This window comes from Phallusia mammillata, chromosome 4 (genome assembly GCF_965637545.1).
Source record: "Phallusia mammillata chromosome 4, kaPhaMamm4.hap1.1, whole genome shotgun sequence".
Taxonomy (NCBI): domain Eukaryota; kingdom Metazoa; phylum Chordata; class Ascidiacea; order Phlebobranchia; family Ascidiidae; genus Phallusia; species Phallusia mammillata.
In genome coordinates, this window is record NC_137255.1 from 9,455,951 (window position 1) to 9,473,753 (window position 17,803).

The following is a 17,803-nucleotide window of genomic DNA, read 5'->3' on the forward strand; positions in this document are numbered from 1 at the left end:
GGTATTTAGTGGCTGCGTTGTATTTTTTTTATCAAATGATGTTGAAAGTTTTACAAAAATGCATATTTGATAAAATCGTTTGTAACACGAAAATAGCTTTACGGATTACGGATAGGTAATTTGGTAAAAAATAAATAAAAATGAAACACCAATCTTTTTGAACTTGGAACGATAAAATATTCTAACGCTCAGGATTATTTGGCAACAAAAATAGTTGCCTCGGTGATTTGTAACAAGAAAGTATTTTTGTTGTTGTTTCGAAGTTTCAAATTTCAAGTTAGGAAACGCTTTTGTTATAATTGACCATGCTTTTCTGGTACAGCGAAATACATTAGCCACAACAGAGTAAAACAAAGTGATTATTGCACATTTGTCATGTACGACAAAAAAAGATTATTTAAAGATTTAAAAAACTGTTGACGACTTTGTAAACAATAACATGAGAAAGTTATAGAATATGGGAAATGGACGAAAAAAGTATTAACATGACTACAGTGTTTAATTGTTTTAGAGACTAAAGAAATGAGTTAGTTCTGATTTTGACATAAACTGTGAGATCACCACAATCATACATTAATATGAATATTGATATTGTTGGTCGAGTTCGTCCCCCTCTTCCTGGTGAACCACCAGCTAGCCTTAATATATCTGATGGAAAACGTGTTCATGTGCAACAAGGTGGAACATCTCACAGGTTTAACACAACTTTTCTTTATTGTATCCGCATTTTTTATTTTAATAAAAAAACTAGTTTATTTTTTGTTTTATGTAATTATGGCATTTTTTGATTGTCTTGGGACTGGCGAATATATACATAATGGTTCAAAAAATTTAATTTGTTTCTCTTTTTTCTCTTAAATTACTACTGTTTGGTGTATATATATTTGAAAACTATTTTTGTCTCAAAATAGGTTTTGACTTTCAACAGTCATATAGCTCTAATGGCTCTGTAAATTTGTAATTGGATATATATTACAAGACAGTTGGTTACTAATTTTTTTTTTATAAATTTTGAATTCATTTTGTGCAGTTTTCAAATTCTATATCAGCAAGATGCAACAAACCAAGAATTATTCTCCAAAACAGTGCAACCACTTCTTGATCTATTTATTGCTGGATTCAACACATGTATGCTGATATATGGAGAAAGTGGTAAGTAATTTGTGCCACATAATATTTTCACAAAACTATGATGTTTTGTATGACACAATACAGCTTTAACAAAAACCTACTACGTATATACTTTGTGTGTGTTACACAAAGTACAAAAATGGCTTTGTAATTGATTTAGTGCAATATTATTTTGTTTTAGCAAATGAAATAAACTCAACTGAATAACTTATTTAGGAAGTGGAAAATCTTTTACATCAGTTGGAGAACAGGGAGGTGCACAACCTGGAGTAATTCAGCAAGCAATCACTTATGCCACAGCAAATATTTTGGAGCAGAATGCTCAGCATCCAGGTAAGTTTAAGTTACTATAATGTTAGCAATATTTACATAGAATTGTTTAGGATGACACATTTGCTCTTTAATACATGTGTGATAAACTGCAGCCATATTGAGAGGTTTGCGAAAAAATGGGATATTAAGTTTAAATGAAATTAATTTTAGGTAGGTCGAAATTAATATTTTAATGAAAACATGGGATGTTGCCTTTAAACCAGTGCTTGAAACAAAAAATGTGTCTTATCATGGATTTTTTTGCACTTTTAGAACCCTCATTTGCTGTGTCTGAGGGAACTCAAACCTCTCCCAGGGAGAGGGGTCGGCTACTTATGTATCAGTATGAAATCTACAATGAAATAATCAAAGATTTGATGGCTGCCAGGGGATCCTTGTCAGGTAATTACCCAAGCACTCAATAGCAAATGCTAACCAATCATTGAAACTACTGTATATTTATGCTTTACACAGGTAGGACTGGACAGACCCCTATGGAAATTCAATACTCAGCTGACAAGGGAATGTATGTCAAAAATCTTCAGTATGAAGTGTGTAGGAACCCCGTAGAAGCAGTTGCTGGTGTGTATGATATAGCTGACAAGAATTGGTGCAGAAAATGTCAATCTTTTTGTTTGTTAAAGGGTTTTGGCAAGCTTGGGTGTCTAGAACTGCTATTACTACTGACTTTGGACCATCTACCAATTTTGCAACATACATTTTCCAACTGGAACTGTTTATGGTAAGTGTGTGTTATTGTGTTGGGGTACCAGAGTATATCAGTGAATGTTTTTTTATGTGTCAAAGTGTTTGTTAAATTCAGGGAAATGATGAAAGCAACCATTAGTTTGTGGTCTGTATTACTAACTTATAGCAGTTACTAATAAACTGTTTTTTGAAAAACATTACCTTTATGCCAATACATTCATTTTTATGTTACCCTAAAGGTAAACATAATACTACTTATAATGCCATAACATTGCAATTTGTTTAGATGACAGATGAAAATCCGCTTCCTAATCGATCCACCTTTACAGTAATTCGTTTACCTGGAGCAGAGAAATTAGCAGATGATCTTTCACGCACACGCTTAAGAGAGGGCCCCATGCTCTCCAAGTCGATTATGGCATTTAACAAACTGACTTCAGACTTGGCAAGACAATCTGAACCAGAACGAGTGATTAACTACAGGTTTGCAGAAAGAAAAACTATTTGTTCTCATTTAATTATTTTGTTTCCAACATCTGTGGTAATATTTTTTGATCATGTTCATGACAAGTTTGGCAGTAAAATTTGCAATTGTGTTAAAAAACGTCTATCTTATCATCTGTTTGGAGTTAGGTTTATTACGTTTGGTGATCAACAAAATGAAAATTGCTGTGCATTGTCAAAACGTTACGGAATGCATACTATATTGTTGGATCAGTGTTTAACGAGCTGCAGCTACACCAACACCATCAATACGAAGCGTTGAAAATTTGAATTCTTCAAGTTTATATTTGATAAAATCCGAGCCATTTTTTTGTTTGCCGAACAAGCATAAACATCTGAAACAGGATTACAAGTAGCAGCTTGGCAAGCTATATTGTAGTTTTAGTTATAGTCTGTTTGTACACTTTAAGCTTCCTAAAGGCAATATATTACAACAATCACTGTACCAACTTGATTATACAATTAAATTCTAAGGTTAATTTGCCCAAGAAAGTTTTATTTAAAGTCATATACTTTCTTTTACGCAAATCCAAAGAAAGACTGTTGGCGGAAAAAAACTTGTTCACTGGTTGAGAATCTGTGTACAGTAAAATGCAAAAAAGAATTTAAAGCACACATTAGCGTTCTTGGTTAAAGTTTGACTCTAAAAAAAGGTTACTGTCAAGAAATGTTTTCACATTGTGCTTAGACGATTTACTTTTTTAGTGATTCCAAACTGACGTCACTGTTGGAGGACATTTTGGGAGGAAACTGCAAAACTCGCGTAATTTGTTGCCTTCCGCCCAACGGTAACCGAACCGAAGTTTTATCGGCTGTCCTCAATGGTTGTGGACTTCTGTCGCAAGTCAAAAACTACCCCATAATCAATGACTGTCTTGCACAGGTATAATGAAAAGTGATTAGATGTATTTCAAGAGAAATTTTCGTCTGTGGCAATTTGTGCAAAACAGGTTTTGTTTTGTCCTAGAACCTTGTAACGCAATTTCGGACCAGGACGAACAACTCACTGCAGCTAGGTGGCGTAGGAGAGGCTAGCGCCGGCGCTGGTCTAATGTCACGTCCGGACCTACAGGATCAACTGTTAAAAATCACAAGTGACAACGTATGTTACGTTTATAAAATGTTATGCTTCGTAATGTAAATTAGCGTTTTTTGATTTTATGGTGTAGTTATATAATGATGTCTTTTTTCCATAGAACAATAAAGTAAACATGAATGTACATGAAAGTAAATATGAATATACGTGAAGATGCTCATAAAAACAGATTGTTTGACTGGTGTGAAGGCATGATTGATTGCTTATTGTTTGGCAAACATATCTTGTTGCTTTTGGGGGCGATAGGCATTTTCGATGAGAATACTTATCATTAAAAATTATTACAAATTAAATTTTGTTGTTAAGTTGTATAAAAAACAAACAGAAACCAAATTCACGTTAGGTAAAACTATTTATCCGTTGTATTTTGTTGAATAGTATACGTGGCAAATCAAATAAACTAGACGTATAATTGGTGCATTTAAATGGATGCGTTTCTTTGTTCTCACGTATACGTAAACTTATAAGTTTACAACCTTTTTCAAATATTTTTTTAGACTCAGCTTCGTGAGAGAAACGATCGCTTGTTCCAGCGGCTTGAACAAATTCAAGACAAAATGACGGAGATTGCGAAATCAAAATCCGAGATCTCATCGAAGCTTGTAGCGAGCGAAGAGGAAAAACTTAAGGTATAGACAAGAAATCTCGCAAAATACTTATTGTTACGAATCTTGTGGTCTACCAGCAAGTTTCACCTTAAAGTTTAAAGCGGGGCTAAAATTAGGGCCCGAATCCGAAAGCATAAGGCCCGAATGCTTATTCTAACTCATGTACATTATATCTGGGTGTTTATTAAAATGCATCTCTGCTTTTAATGCAGGTGTCAAAAGGTTTGGTGGAGCTTCAGTTAGAAAACAACAGACTCACTGAAGAATACGAATCGGAGAATTTTGAACTCAAAAATAAGGTGGGTGACAATTAAAAAGTTTGAGTAAACTTATTTTCATTTAGTAAACAAAACAAACGTACCTTTTATACGATCTCTGTTTCCTACTATCGTATACGAAAATGAAAAAAGCAATTCCCATGTCTCGTTGTTAGATTTTGACCCTTGAAAACCAACTGGTGGAGTTCGAGTTGGAGAAAAGTAAATTTGCCCGCAGCCACGACTTATCAGCTGAACATACAAGACAACTTGAGGAAAACCGTAAGACGATTGCGGATGAGTTCGTGGCATTGAAGAAGAAAGCTTTGGACCAAGAAAAGCAACTGACAGAACAGGTGTGTTTATTGAGTTCGTAAATGTTTTCGTATGTCCACGAACATGTTTAAAGCGGTCACGTCTAAAACTGCGGGCCCACTTGGATCACTTGGCCCGCTTGGCCCGCTTGGCCCGCTTGGCCCGCTTGGCCCGCTTGGCCCGCTTGGCCCGCTTGGCCCGCTTGGCCCGCTTGGCCCGCTTGGCCCGCTTGGCCCGCTTGGCCCAGCACTTTATGCAATTATAAACCTGCGGGCCCACTATATCCAGTGCTTGTCGCGTCTCTCGTAAGTACAAAAACTGCGGGCCCACTATATCCATTGCAAGGAAAAACTGCGGGCCCACAATATCCATTGCTTGGCCCATCTCTCGCAGGGAAAAACGGGCCAAGTGCTGGGCCAAGCGGGCCAAGTGGGCCAAGCGGGCCCGCAGTTTCAGACGTGACCCTGTTTAAAGCATTATTCCTTTACACAAAACACAAAAACAAAAGCCCTTTGCTGACAAAATGGAATTGTATAATTCTACATAGATAAACCAGTACTAAGTTTTGCTGTATGTTGCTGTTGTGACTTTCGATATATTTGACGGTTTATGTGAAACAGGTTTCGTTACGTTCTTACCTTAATCTCATAAATTTGTTGGGGACTTTAATGTCACATTCTAAAACTTTCATTGATACCTTTTTTCCCTTACAAATATGTTGAATGGCAAATTTAGCACATATTAACGATGTTAAAATTGGGAGCAACGTGATTAACTGTCTTAAACGCGATTGATTTCGCAATCCAACTGTACCACGCGTTTGGTGTTCTAAAAATAACTTTTTGCAAACATTTGCTAAAGCAACACTCTCCTCTGCAGATTCGCAAAAATAATGAAATGAGAGCAGAACTGGGCCGTCTTATCGAGACTGAAGCAGCGTTGCTTGATCTCCGTGACAACGTGGAACGTCGACGTCAAGCCCACGATGACGCAACCAAGGAGTTGGATCGTGCGCGTGACGTATTGCGTGACGCAAACATGCAAGCTACGAACGCGAGCAACGAAGACCCGCTAGAGGCGCTCAAGGCCAGGAGAGCTCAGCTCCAAAGAGAAGCTTTGGACAAATCGGTATGGGTGGCATGGTTAACTTAAATAATTAAAATTGTATATAGAGTCAATATTCAACCAGAGTTGTAACTGTCCCGGGCTTTTGGGGTTCGGGTTTGGGTTTCAATAAAATGGGGTTGATTCAAACTTGACTTTACACCGGACATCATTTTTTTCACTAACTTTCGGGCCTGAATTTCGTTCTATTAACAGGCTTCGGTCCGGTATTTGGGCTTGTACCTTTGGATTCGGGCCCCGGTTTTTAGGCTTACAACTCTGTTTCAAACATAAACTTATAGCTTACATAAACTACTTTGTAGGAAAACACAACACACGTAACTCTAGACAAGTGTTTCCCAAGCTTTAATGCAGCACATTAACAAACTACAATTTTGTTTGGCTATATAAGCATAACACGTTCAATTTTTTAAGGATTGATTGTAACTAATGTGTCTGAATGGAGTTCTCGTGTGTCATGCACAGCCTTAACATACTACATTTATACATGCGCTCAGCGACAATTACTGTGCATAGATTTAAAAGCTTTATCCGGAATTGTTTTCTATTCCATTATATTTAACAGTTAAGTTGCGGACTCTCCGTGAGTTTACCTTTTAAAGACTTGGATATATGGTAAATGTAGAATAAGGTTAACGCTCATACACACTTGACAGCTTCTTGATGGGTCGCCCCGTGGTGGAAAGAATGACGTACTTTCACGCATGCGCCAAACCTATGACGAACAAACAAGGAAACTGGAATCGAGGTTAGAAGAATTGAAAGCTCAATTGGCTGCTGCTTATGCGGGGATCCAAGCTACAAACAAGAAATCAGCCGAACAGACCACAGTAAGCTGGTTTTGAGAATTTGTAGGTGCCTAATTGAAACATAATAGTTTAATAGGAGATTTTCTTAATGGAAAACCAAGATGCTTTTTTGTTTCAATCACTGAACCGTTTCTTTACAACCATATAAAGGCTTCCAATGTCGGCCCGTAGGCTGAAACATTTTCTGTTAAGAGCCCATCCGAGGCCAATCTGTTTTTCGATAACGAAGTAAATTCCAAAACTTGCCAAAATCGTCGAAAATGCATTTTGTAACTCCTCATTTTGATTAAAAAGTCTTAAGACTAAAATGTTGTACTTTTTCACCAAATCAAAATTGTCACATGTGAAAAAATAACCCAAAACCTGAATAAAAGATTCAACAATGTGACCCTTTGTCAAAAAAACTCTGGAGACCCATTTCTTAATATGGTTTAACATTTAAAAACAAAAACAAATCACTTTTGTTTTATTTTCGTATGTACGAATTGGGCAAAATAGATTGTTACCGAAAATCGTTTCATGCAGACCATGTTAACGTTGAAAGAACGACAGGAGAAAAGTTCAGAGGACGTCACTCGACTTCAACAACAACTAAAAGAAGCGAATGAAGATTACAGAAGACGCTTGTGGAGATATGTACAAGATATTGCTGTAAGTAGGCTACTGCGTCATAGTGTAATGACGTGAATGACGTCATTATGTTACTGGGACGTCATTGCAAGATTTTTTTGTCGCCAACGAGAGTTTATCAAATGTTTGCCAAACATAAAACATGTGCCAGATATAGACAAGAGGTACGTTAAAATAGTAAAACTTTTTAGACCATGCAATGCATTATTGTGTCATAATTTTCTTTTTATGCTGTTGCAACAAAAATGCGTTTGTGCAACAAACAGTAACGATTTTTTTAATGTAGTGCTGGACTTCGGGGTGTCGACATGTCTTTGATAGTAGACTAAAATGTTTAGCTTTTATGCCTATAATATATTCTGTAGAAAAGGTTATAAATTCTAAACCAATACTCACATTCCTCTCTGTTGCAGGATTTCGTGGACAACGGACCTCCGTCTGGACCTGACAACGAAAAAAATCGAAGCAAATCGAATCCGGCCTCTGCCACTATGCAACGATATGTTGATGGAATGCTTAAGGTATTATCGAGTAACAACATACCCTGCACATCCTTTTCGTTTAGTTTTACTACAGTACATGGCTACATTGGGTGAAATGTGATATTTTCTCAAAATAAATCCGCTTTGTAAACTGAGTCAAGAAGTGAAATAATGTACGTTGTATCCTAGCAGTTGTTATTTCTTTTTTATGTCGACATTATCACATAAGCTTAATGATCCTTCAGTATAGACTTCATAGTTGGCGAAATAGCAAAATCAGAGTTTGCGTGTAGACCTTGGACCGTTTCTTGTAACATTTAGGGGTTGACTGGAAAACCGATAAACGATAGCATACATGGATAAACTTGAAGGTTTTTCAACAAAAAATAGGAAAATAGTCTAATCAAATGACATGCCCTTATCCGATTGCTGTATTTGATGACGAAGTTTAAAACTCTTTGTTTATGTCATACCAATTTGAAATTCCATGATATGCATAAATTACATTGTCATAATTTAAAAAAATAAACGCGTTTGAATTTGGGGATATTTTCCATTACAGGAAATGAAGTCGGCGTTCCGATCACGTGAGGAACAGCTTAGCAACGCGGCTCGCAACTTCAAGAAGCAGTCCAAGCGAGTTTCGCAGCGTCACGAAAAATTGCTGATTCATTACAGGTGGACTGATAACAGTTTGTCAGATATTTAGGTTGTAAACCGATCTACTTTTTTGGTGTAGTAGGATACAGGAGGATTATGCTAAAGGCAAACACAAATCCTGCTTTTTATATTTCACTTAGTGGTAGTCATTAATAGAGATGGGCCGAGCCAGAACCCAAGTACTCGGTGTTTTGGGGGCTCGGTCCTCGGCCGAATAGTTGCACAAACTGACCCGAGCATTAAATTTGCGTGTTTATGCCTTGCTAACATACGAAACTAGTGTTTGAAAGGGTATCCAAGAACATAAATGAAAATGACCGCTGGTGACATAGGGGGCCTTGGAAAGCTGCAAAACTAGCGAAGATATACGAATGTTTGTGACATCATAATACACCGAGCGTGCTCGACCAAAAAGAACATTTGCAGTTTTGGCACATCCCTAGTCATTAATAAAATAAAACCTGCAACGAGGCAGAAAAATATGAATATTGTTTCGGTCGTGCTCTAAACCCAAACTGCTCATCACCAGAATTCTACGTGACCAGTTGGAATTTCTGGGTTCTGTCGCTGATCGTCAACCTACTGATCCAGAGCGCCAGAGTCCTCTCTCGGGCTTTCCGCCAGTCGATTTAGGTCCGGATCCGTCCGAAATGGTCGTGACTGAGAACGATCTGGTGTCGGAAAACGCACTGGAAATGAACAAACTTCGAGCGATTTTGGCGAGAACAAAAGCCGAGTTGGCTGGCGCTAAAGCTGAGGTTCAAAGACATAAACAGATGGATAAAACGCTGTGAGTATTTGGATCAGTGGGTTTTAGTTTTTTTTACGTTTGTACCTGTTGATCGTCCATTAAAATTACGTACCCCTTGTCTGTAATGAATGGCAAATTTATGAAAAAAGTGTGAAAATTTACATGAAATTCTAATGCATATTGTGAGAAGTGGTACTCGTTCCATAGCGTACAAGTGTTAAAATATTTTGTGACTAACATTTATAACCATGCTGAAACACATCTTGAACTTGGTTTTTCGAATTTGTGTCACGGCTGCGAACGTTGTTGGTTGGTGATAAAACTTACCCTGACAAGATATTTACATTTCTAATGAATAACGACATTGATTCGACTTAATAAATTCGTATTGGTTAAAAAATAGCGACGTTTAATTACACACAAAGGCCATTTGCTGTAATATTTTACAAAAGTTGAATAAAACACATCTGACTTCAGTTTCACATTGTTTCACAATTAAACTTTAGTTATACTGTGTATGTTCGCAGGGTTTTGCAGGTGAGCATGCCCCGCCAAAAAAGTTTTTTTTTTTCGAAAAACCTAATCTGACGTATCATTGTCCTTAACTAATTTTTCACTCTTACACAGGGCACCTCTGCGACCGATCGGTCATTCATTTCCTGGAGCACGTAACAGTTACGACAACGGGCAACTGCGCATGCGCGATATGCAAATGAACTCGCAGTTGGAGCGGGAACGCGCTGAATTGTTGACGAGAGCAACGGTTGCCGAGCAACAAGCACGTGAACAGCAGGAATACATTGACACTCATTTGACGAGGTATGCTTTGCATTTTTCTGGCCAAAAGTGGATTTTAAATCCTAAAAATCGTGCGTTAAGAAGTGACGGATTTACATTCGGTATTGTACAGTAAGTAAAAACATTTTTAGGTGTAACAAATGCAAACCTACTCTAACCATAAAATTGACTTTTAAACGGATATGCAGCATACAAAAGAAAAAATCGAATCACTTGTCTTTTTATCGGCCGATCCTCGTGACAAAATTTAGCCTGTGTAAAAATGAAAATTTGTAATGTTAAAATTTGAAAAAATATATTTTTTGATTTTCTCCCCAGATATAAACAGGAGATTGTGCGTCTGCGTCGAATCTTATCTGACAAGGGAATTCCGCTAGGTGGCGGACCCGACCTCAGTCCACGAAGAAAATTTGGAGCAGGCACATACGGATTTTAAACCAGCAAAGTTTGCATGTTTTTACTTTATTGCATTGTTTGTTCTTTTGGCGCATTTTAATCTGTCAAACTCATGCAGAAGTACAGTGAATGATTAAGTGATAAGGTGCACTTACATTTTTCTTAATTTTGTTTCATTGCATGTGATTTTTATTAAAATGCAGTACTTTTGTATCTTCCAAGTTTTTTTATCGACACAAATTTATCACTCGTTACTGAACGCACTAAGCCTACATCCTTGTGCTTCAAGTCGTAAAAAGTAGCTTTTAAGTAGTTTTAGCTGTCAGCATGGCGGAAATAGTCTACATATTTACCAGTTACACTTAAAAAGTGCATTACCACACTTTGTGACTACGCATACCAAATCTATGTGTTCAATCCACGTTCTTGTTGCCTCTGTTTTATAGTCCGATGATATCTTTAATAGCGATTTTTCACTCCCCTTCTAAAACACAGTGCCAAAAATATGTTTAAAAATCATAGACTTCACATATACTGTTCATATCATTTTTCCCCCAAAAAGATTTTTTACGAATCATTACTTTTGCATTCAATCCTATAACATTTCTACATATTCACACAACTTTCACAAAATAGGTGTTTCTGATTTTTCATCTTGCTTCCAACTTGTAGGCTACATTGGCAATTTTTCGTGCTTACCTGTTTTCGTGTTACCTGTGTGACCGTCGTTAGTTATATGCAATAGAATATAACACGTATGAATTGTAGAGTCGTTTTTAATGTTTTAGTGGGGGAAAGTGATGTTTGTTTGTTATGATTTTCTTCTTTGAATTGGCGACTTTACTTTGGTTTGAGCTATCGAGCCACTCAAAGTTCATTTCTCAGAGAAACACAGTTGGTCAAGGTCGTGATGGGATTAGAACTCGCAACCTTGTAAACGCTAGGCGGTTGCGCTCAGAGATGTTGCTTAGGATTATGTTCAGTCAACGATACATCTCCCAATTGTGGCACAAAGCAAGATGAATGTTAGAACGAAAATTTGAGAGAATTTGTTGAAATTTTTTTGGTTACATGCATTATGAATTATTTGAAAAGGCTTTGCAGAATTTGTAGGTTTTTATGGTGTTTTGATTTGTTCGCTTGAGGCAGTAGAGAGCAATAACAATAAAATTGAAATGCCATGTGATGCCGCGCTGCATGAATTTGGAATACTAAACAACACAAAATGTCTGGATTAGCTACGTCGAGAATGATGACCCAGAACGGTAAATTACTTCGTCATTTGTGTACTGTTTACCGAAACAGCATTGCCTTGCAGCACAGTTCTTCAAATAGGTAAGCTAAGAAAGAGGTTTCCAAAAGGCAACAAGTATCCAATTGTACGACAATAAACACCAATAATATAAGTTGATGTTCATGAAATCCTATTGCTGTAATTGTCAATTGGTTGCTAACTCTAGTTATAAACCTATTTTCAAAGTTGCTAATAAGTAAATTGCTTTCATCAGACTCAGACATTATAATGTAGTCTACTATAGTAGTCTGTTCATTCTTTATAAAATTTAAACCCAATGGAAGAAAGGCAGCACAAAAATGTTGAGGCTTGTCATACAAAAAGGTAAACCTTGCATTCAATATTCTCAGGTTTTCCAATTTGGATATACGGATTGAATTAAAACATTTCTTATTTCATTTAAGTGTAATCAACTTTTTTTGATTCATAAGTTACATATTTTTCTACAATTGCCAAGTATGTGCACTTTTGAATTTACAATTTGTGTGCACCTTTGTTATCCAGGTGCAGTTTTGCAGTGCAACAGCGTCCTGTTTACCCTCGTATGTACAAAACTATGGTGGTCCTGGAAAATGGATCAACAATAACGGTTCGACTACGAGAACCAAGGAAGATATTAAAGGTAAATTTTCCTGTAATGTAATTTCTTTTCAGAGAGCTGCCAGAAGACAAAGTGCAATTATTTGATTTTTTCTGTACAGGCAAATCCCTGCTTATTGCATGAAAAAAATGGTAAATTGGATTTGCAGTTTTCACTAATCATGAAATGACCTGTATTAATAAATTTTTGTCTTTGGTACCACCCCATTAAATTTGCTTCATTTCAGATTTTTGCATGGCTAACATATCTGGTCACTGCAATCATAGTTGTTTAAATAAGGATGTTAACTTTTTTGGCCACTGGATGTTTATCTGTAATACAAGATTTAGACACAGGCCTTTAGTGCCATCAGCTAACAAATAAATATTGAGTTGCTTTATTGCTATTTTTGCATTTTGTAATCTGGTATTTTAATTGAAAATGGGTAACTTGTTGCCCCAACCCACAGGAATCTCACTGAAGTCAGAAATTCAATTAGGGCAGAAATACTTACAATAAGACAGGTAGCTGAAAAGTCGACTTATTGTCAGCTTAACACACCCAGATGTTGTTTCTGCCCACTGTGGAATAAAACTACCCTTTTTAAATCATCCATATATACGTTTTAATTTATTACACAGTTTGTTGTGTTTTTTTAGTTGCCGGTTGATATGTCAAAGCTTTCTGAAGAGGAGCGCACTAATTTGTGGTTTCAACGCAAGGGAAGAGTAAAGGCTACTGAAGAAGTGAAGTTGGATTCAACCTTTACTTCTAAACAATATTCTAAATTTTTTAAATCATGATACCTTTTAAAGCAAAAAAATAGTGTGGCAAATGTACAAACATTTGAACAATTGTTTCGTATCAAATTTCAGTGATGATGATGGCCGGGGATATCCACATTTATTTTACAACTAGAGTTAGTTGAACTAAACAATGCAGTTTTGAACAACTCTGATTTGCAAAAAAAATTTTGGTCACTAACAAGTCCTGGTTTTTAGCCTACATGACTTGCTTGTTTAGACAGTCACCTGTCTAATAACAAACACTGGAGTACATACAATATTAATAGGATATAATTAAATACCATAAATTAAAAAAAGCAAAACATTGAAATGGTAGTGATACAAAATTATATCAATTCTGTTCCTGAAAGACTGAAGGTGTTGTTATTGTTACCCTTCGCTTTGGTATTTATTCTACACTTCCACAAATGACAAACATTTCAGCATTGCAAAGTTTGTAGGTGTTTAGATTTATTTCATCAGGAACAGCAACAAAAAAATAAAACAGATTGAACTCATCTGGCACTTCCACAATCAAAGAGAATTATAAATCTGACATGGCTACTTGCTTTTGCATATCACTGGTCAAAATAGGAAAATTACAACTTCGATTTTTGCATTGTGTTCATCAGCTTCTCGAGTTTCATGGCCAACATCATATTTCCATCAATTTTAAGCTTTCCCTGCATAAAGGCAGCTGTGGAGTTTAATTTTCCTTGGAACATTTGCACAAAATCATCAGGTTTCATTGTCATGGTGACATCTGAACTACCATCACCCTTTGTAATTTGACCACTGCCATTTTTAAGGTCAAGAACCCATGTTTCTGGAGCATCACCTAAAGAAACAGGGCAGTTAGAATTATTTCTGTTGAAAGAATCTTTGATTTCCTTCAAAAATAAGTAAACCGTTAAAAAAGGGTTATTTTTAAAATTGAATAAAACTAGTTTATAATAGAAAGAAAACAGTCCACTATAAAATGTGGATCTAACTAGGGATGTGCATATCAAGACACCTTTCTTATCAAATCATTCATGCTATAGCTAATTATTTCGAACATTGCTCCACAAGAAATACAAATATTACATAATCTTTTCATTTAAAAAAATTAAAATCTTCAACTTATGATTACAACCGAATAAAAAGAGATATAAACTGCTAGATCTACATTTAAATAGCAAACATTAAATTACGTGATAATCACTATTGATATTAAATCTAAACAACTATCATAAAACTTACCGGATAACACAAATTTGAAAATTCCACCAGTTTGAGATACAACTTCTTCACTCATGGCAGCTTCAATGCTCTTAAACACCTGAGCTACCTCACTACCCCCTTTGGAACCTTGTTGACCTTGCTGTAGTGCTTGTCTTATCTGTGATTCAAAATCCACCTCAATATTGTCCAAAAAGAAATCCAATATCAAAGGTTTGCCTTCAAAAAAACAACACATTTTGCATTAGAATTGATTTATTCATGAACTTATACTAAAGCAATAAAATGATTACTAACAATCAAAAAAATCTGAATACAAAAGTGAATTAGCTGTAGATCATATTTTTAGTGAAATTTAAGAAAAAAATGTTTTTTAAAAGTTGATACCACCAGAAAACAGAATTTTGAAAGTTTGTTTTATCACCAAATTTTGAATCCAACATAAACAGCATACTAAAATCCAACATAAACAGCATACTATGATCTATTTAGTACAATTTGACAGTGAATCAATAGCCCAGAAATAACAACACAAAATAACTTTTCAAAACAATTTGGTTGAGGCAAGAATAAACTGTCTTCAACACCACATAATTTGTGCCAAAAAATGCCTAGCCGCTGATGTACTTTGTCCTGCTGTCCATATTTGGGTGAGACAGCAATTAAAAAAGTTTTTAATTTTGCCAAATGATTTCCTAAGCATAAGACTATTTCATTCTAGAATAGATTGCACAACATTTTACTGCTGTTTCGGAAACGCTTTGACCAAATTCAGCCACCCCTCCCCAATATTTACAATGTCAACAAGCTTTTCATCGGGTGTACCTGGTTCTACTGCATACTGGTCCATATCAGTGATGCCTTCCTTTTCCAGCAGTTCATCGTCAATAGCAAAGTTACCAGTAAAACTTGCATCTTTTGTTAGAATTGCATATGCAGCATCAGCCATTATCTCGGGCTTTCTACATTGTGATGAAATGTCTTGTCCTCCAAGCATTTCCATTGCAGCAGTAATGATAGCTGGACAAATATATTTTTTTATAACTGTGGGATTGGCTGAATGAAAAAGTGTACATTCTTTTTTCATTACTGAATTTTTTTTAGCACAAACCTGTGGGAAAGTGTTTGCAACATACCAGTTTAAAGATAGTTTATGGAGTGGGCTCATTCCACTAACAACTTATGGAAAAGCAACATTCATTGAACCCATGTAAAAACCAAAATTAATATTGTGTAATTACCAGTTTTTGGCCACAGTGCATTGACTGCTATTCCTTTCTCTTGAAATTCTGCCGCCATTCCTAAGACACACATGGACATTCCAAACTTTGCCATGCTGTAAGCAGTGTGATTCTTGAACCAGATTGGCTTCATTGATAAAGGAGGACTAATATTTAAGATGTGGGGCTGCTTGCCACTATCCTTGGAATTCATTAAATGTGGCAAACAAACTCTAGAGCTGGACAAAAAATGGGTAAGAGCTACTATTGGTATGTAACTTTTTTGACATTAAAGCTAGCTAAAAATCATTGTCAATTTAATGAAAATGTTTTCTTTCAAAAAGTTTTACATAAATTCTGTCTCTTAGGTATATATTCATCTGCAAAATAATTTTAACTTTAGTCCACAGTGGTTTTAATTAATCGAATTAGTTTTAAAGAGCAGCAATTTTACTGTGCAAAAATGGCAAATAAATCATAGAAACAAACAAAATAGAACCTTACTTAAAGCCAAAAAATGTAAGTTCATCACTTACCAAAGGTATGTTCCTCTTGCATTTATTTGGTTCATCAAGTCATACTTTTTCATTGGAGTGTCCAATGTTCCCGTAAGGCTAATCGCACTGGCATTATTCACAACAATATCGATGCCACCAAAAGTCTTTACAGCCTCATCAACAGCAGATTGTACTGTGGATTCATCTCTTACATCAACAATACATGGAAGACACTTTCCACCAGCCTCTTCAACTGTAAAACAGAAAAGAAACATGACAAAATGTTTTTTCTAGGTGGGTTTTATTCAGCCAACAGTATCTGCAAGTGCCAGTCTGCAGAACATGGCAGTTCCCAACGATCTCTAGCATGCATGACCAACATGTCCTGTGTGTGTGTGTGCACCATCCTAAGTCCACTTGCAAGACAAATTTCAGCAGGCACAAAGCAAGCAATAGAGGTCAAGGCAGGACGATTAAATGCCTTTAGTGCAAAACTTCCGCATGCAACCTTCAAAATTTGATGTGCAAGAATTTTTTTAAAAAAAATAGCAGCTGCCATACTCCGCAGACTGGTGCAAGTGCGTCCAATGTTTTATTTGTTAGGTCATTGTGATACTACAGCAAAACATACACAGAACATAGATATGAAAACCCTAGTTGTTTTGATGTCCTTGTTTCACATACATACTATTAACTAATATCAAGATAATGTGATGAAGTGACAAGGCAAATAGAATTTGACTTATTGTCTCATTTGTTTAAAATGTGATATATAATTGACTATAAAAGTATAGTCATTCCAGTCTACTGACTTTCCTTAGCTGCTGTGTAAATAGTTCCAGGAAGTTTTGGGTGTGCTTGGGCCGTTTTTGCAGCAATGACAACATTCGCCCCATCTTTAGCAGCTTTAAGACCAATTGCTTTGCCAATTCCTCTGCTAGCTCCAGTAATAAATAGTGTGTAACCAGCCAGTTTTCTGCCAAAAAAACATATTCAGTACGGCTCAAAAACAAAATATTTGTAAAAAAATCCCGAACCATTACAATCTCAACAAAAAGTTTTAGTTCATGTTAACAGAAAATCTAAAATAGTTATATAGTTTACAAGAAGTTGCAAGAAGAGAGATTTGTGGATGAAATTTACTTCCAAACTTCGTTATTATTACTAACATAAAAATGTAAACCGAAACAGATATTTGTGCAGTAGCGCAGCCGCAGCGATAACAACAAACGCAAGAGGGAACGTAAACATTTGGAATTTGGATTTTAAATTAGGCGCCATTGCTGTAGTAAGAAAAACAGAAGATAAACTACGATTACCACGAATACAATAACGATACCTACCCTGAGTTCATCATTTTTGCTTTTTTTGAATCTCTATGACATGCAACGATAAAACTTTCAACGCCCAAGTAAAATTTGCACCAAAAAAATAGGGCAAAGTCCAATTTATGGCCAGTGTTTCTATTTTGACATTAATTTGGCAAAAATACAGCCATAAAAGGGACCAAAAACAGATTAAATGCTAGATATGTTAAAGTTAACTCCTAAATTTTAGTTTTTATGTGTTTTGAACGTTGTGTTACTATTTAATTATTCAAATGTTTCTTTTTATTTTAATACTG

The 17,803-nt window shown here is 35.9% G+C and overlaps 3 protein-coding genes across 4 annotated transcripts; 2 read left to right on the top strand and 1 right to left on the bottom strand.

Annotated features, from left to right (window-relative positions):
- Positions 1–477: 477 nt before the first annotated feature.
- Positions 478–11,349, top strand: LOC145225223 (uncharacterized). The gene is made up of 20 exons (XM_080091910.1): positions 478–694; positions 1,031–1,152; positions 1,348–1,464; positions 1,717–1,845; positions 1,918–2,025; positions 2,088–2,185; positions 2,438–2,634; positions 3,361–3,538; positions 3,623–3,757; positions 4,249–4,380; positions 4,572–4,658; positions 4,793–4,972; positions 5,811–6,059; positions 6,713–6,886; positions 7,391–7,516; positions 7,909–8,016; positions 8,540–8,655; positions 9,167–9,427; positions 10,016–10,207; positions 10,505–11,349. The coding sequence occupies exons 1-20, from the start codon at positions 579–581 to the stop codon at positions 10,620–10,622; spliced, it is 2,943 nt and encodes a 980-aa protein (XP_079948036.1). The 5' UTR covers positions 478–578; the 3' UTR covers positions 10,623–11,349.
- A 373-nt stretch (positions 11,350–11,722) lies between these two features.
- On the top strand, positions 11,723–13,345 carry LOC145224534 (large ribosomal subunit protein mL55-like). 2 transcript variants are annotated; one of them, XM_080091055.1, is made up of 3 exons: positions 11,723–11,917; positions 12,381–12,498; positions 13,116–13,345. In XM_080091055.1, exons 1-3 carry the CDS (start codon positions 11,808–11,810, stop codon positions 13,257–13,259), a joined length of 372 nt encoding a protein of 123 aa, XP_079947181.1. In that variant the 5' UTR covers positions 11,723–11,807; the 3' UTR covers positions 13,260–13,345. The 2 variants fall into 2 exon arrangements, with proteins under 2 accessions (XP_079947181.1, XP_079947182.1); XM_080091056.1 differs by lacking the exon at positions 11,723–11,917 and adding an exon at positions 12,073–12,200.
- Positions 13,346–13,694: 349 nt separating this feature from the next.
- LOC145224533 (hydroxysteroid dehydrogenase-like protein 2) lies at positions 13,695–17,620 on the bottom strand. Its single transcript, XM_080091054.1, has 7 exons — positions 17,523–17,620; positions 16,992–17,155; positions 16,219–16,432; positions 15,704–15,921; positions 15,288–15,482; positions 14,484–14,681; positions 13,695–14,079 (listed from the first exon to the last, which is right to left on the bottom strand). Exons 1-7 carry the CDS (start codon positions 17,534–17,536, stop codon positions 13,841–13,843), a joined length of 1,242 nt encoding a protein of 413 aa, XP_079947180.1. The 5' UTR covers positions 17,537–17,620; the 3' UTR covers positions 13,695–13,840.
- Between the last annotated feature and the right edge of the window lie 183 nt (positions 17,621–17,803).

Excerpts from the sequence above, each read along its gene's own strand:
- LOC145224533 (XM_080091054.1), bottom strand. Across the intron at positions 15,922-16,218 it reads GCAAGAGGAACATACCTTTG|CTCTAGAGTTTGTTTGCCAC; the intron begins GTAAGTGATGAA and ends TTTTTTGTCCAG. Across the intron at positions 15,483-15,703 it reads TGCACTGTGGCCAAAAACTG|CTATCATTACTGCTGCAATG; the intron begins GTAATTACACAA and ends ATATTTGTCCAG.
- LOC145224534 (XM_080091055.1), top strand. The coding sequence starts at position 11,808 with ATGTCTGGATTAGCTACGTCGAGAATGATGACCCAGAACGGTAAATTA. Across the intron at positions 11,918-12,380 it reads CAGCACAGTTCTTCAAATAG|GTGCAGTTTTGCAGTGCAAC; the intron begins GTAAGCTAAGAA and ends TTTGTTATCCAG. Across the intron at positions 12,499-13,115 it reads AACCAAGGAAGATATTAAAG|TTGCCGGTTGATATGTCAAA; the intron begins GTAAATTTTCCT and ends GTGTTTTTTTAG.
- LOC145225223 (XM_080091910.1), top strand. The coding sequence starts at position 579 with ATGAATATTGATATTGTTGGTCGAGTTCGTCCCCCTCTTCCTGGTGAA. Across the intron at positions 6,887-7,390 it reads AATCAGCCGAACAGACCACA|ACCATGTTAACGTTGAAAGA; the intron begins GTAAGCTGGTTT and ends CGTTTCATGCAG. Across the intron at positions 10,208-10,504 it reads ATTGACACTCATTTGACGAG|ATATAAACAGGAGATTGTGC; the intron begins GTATGCTTTGCA and ends TTTTCTCCCCAG.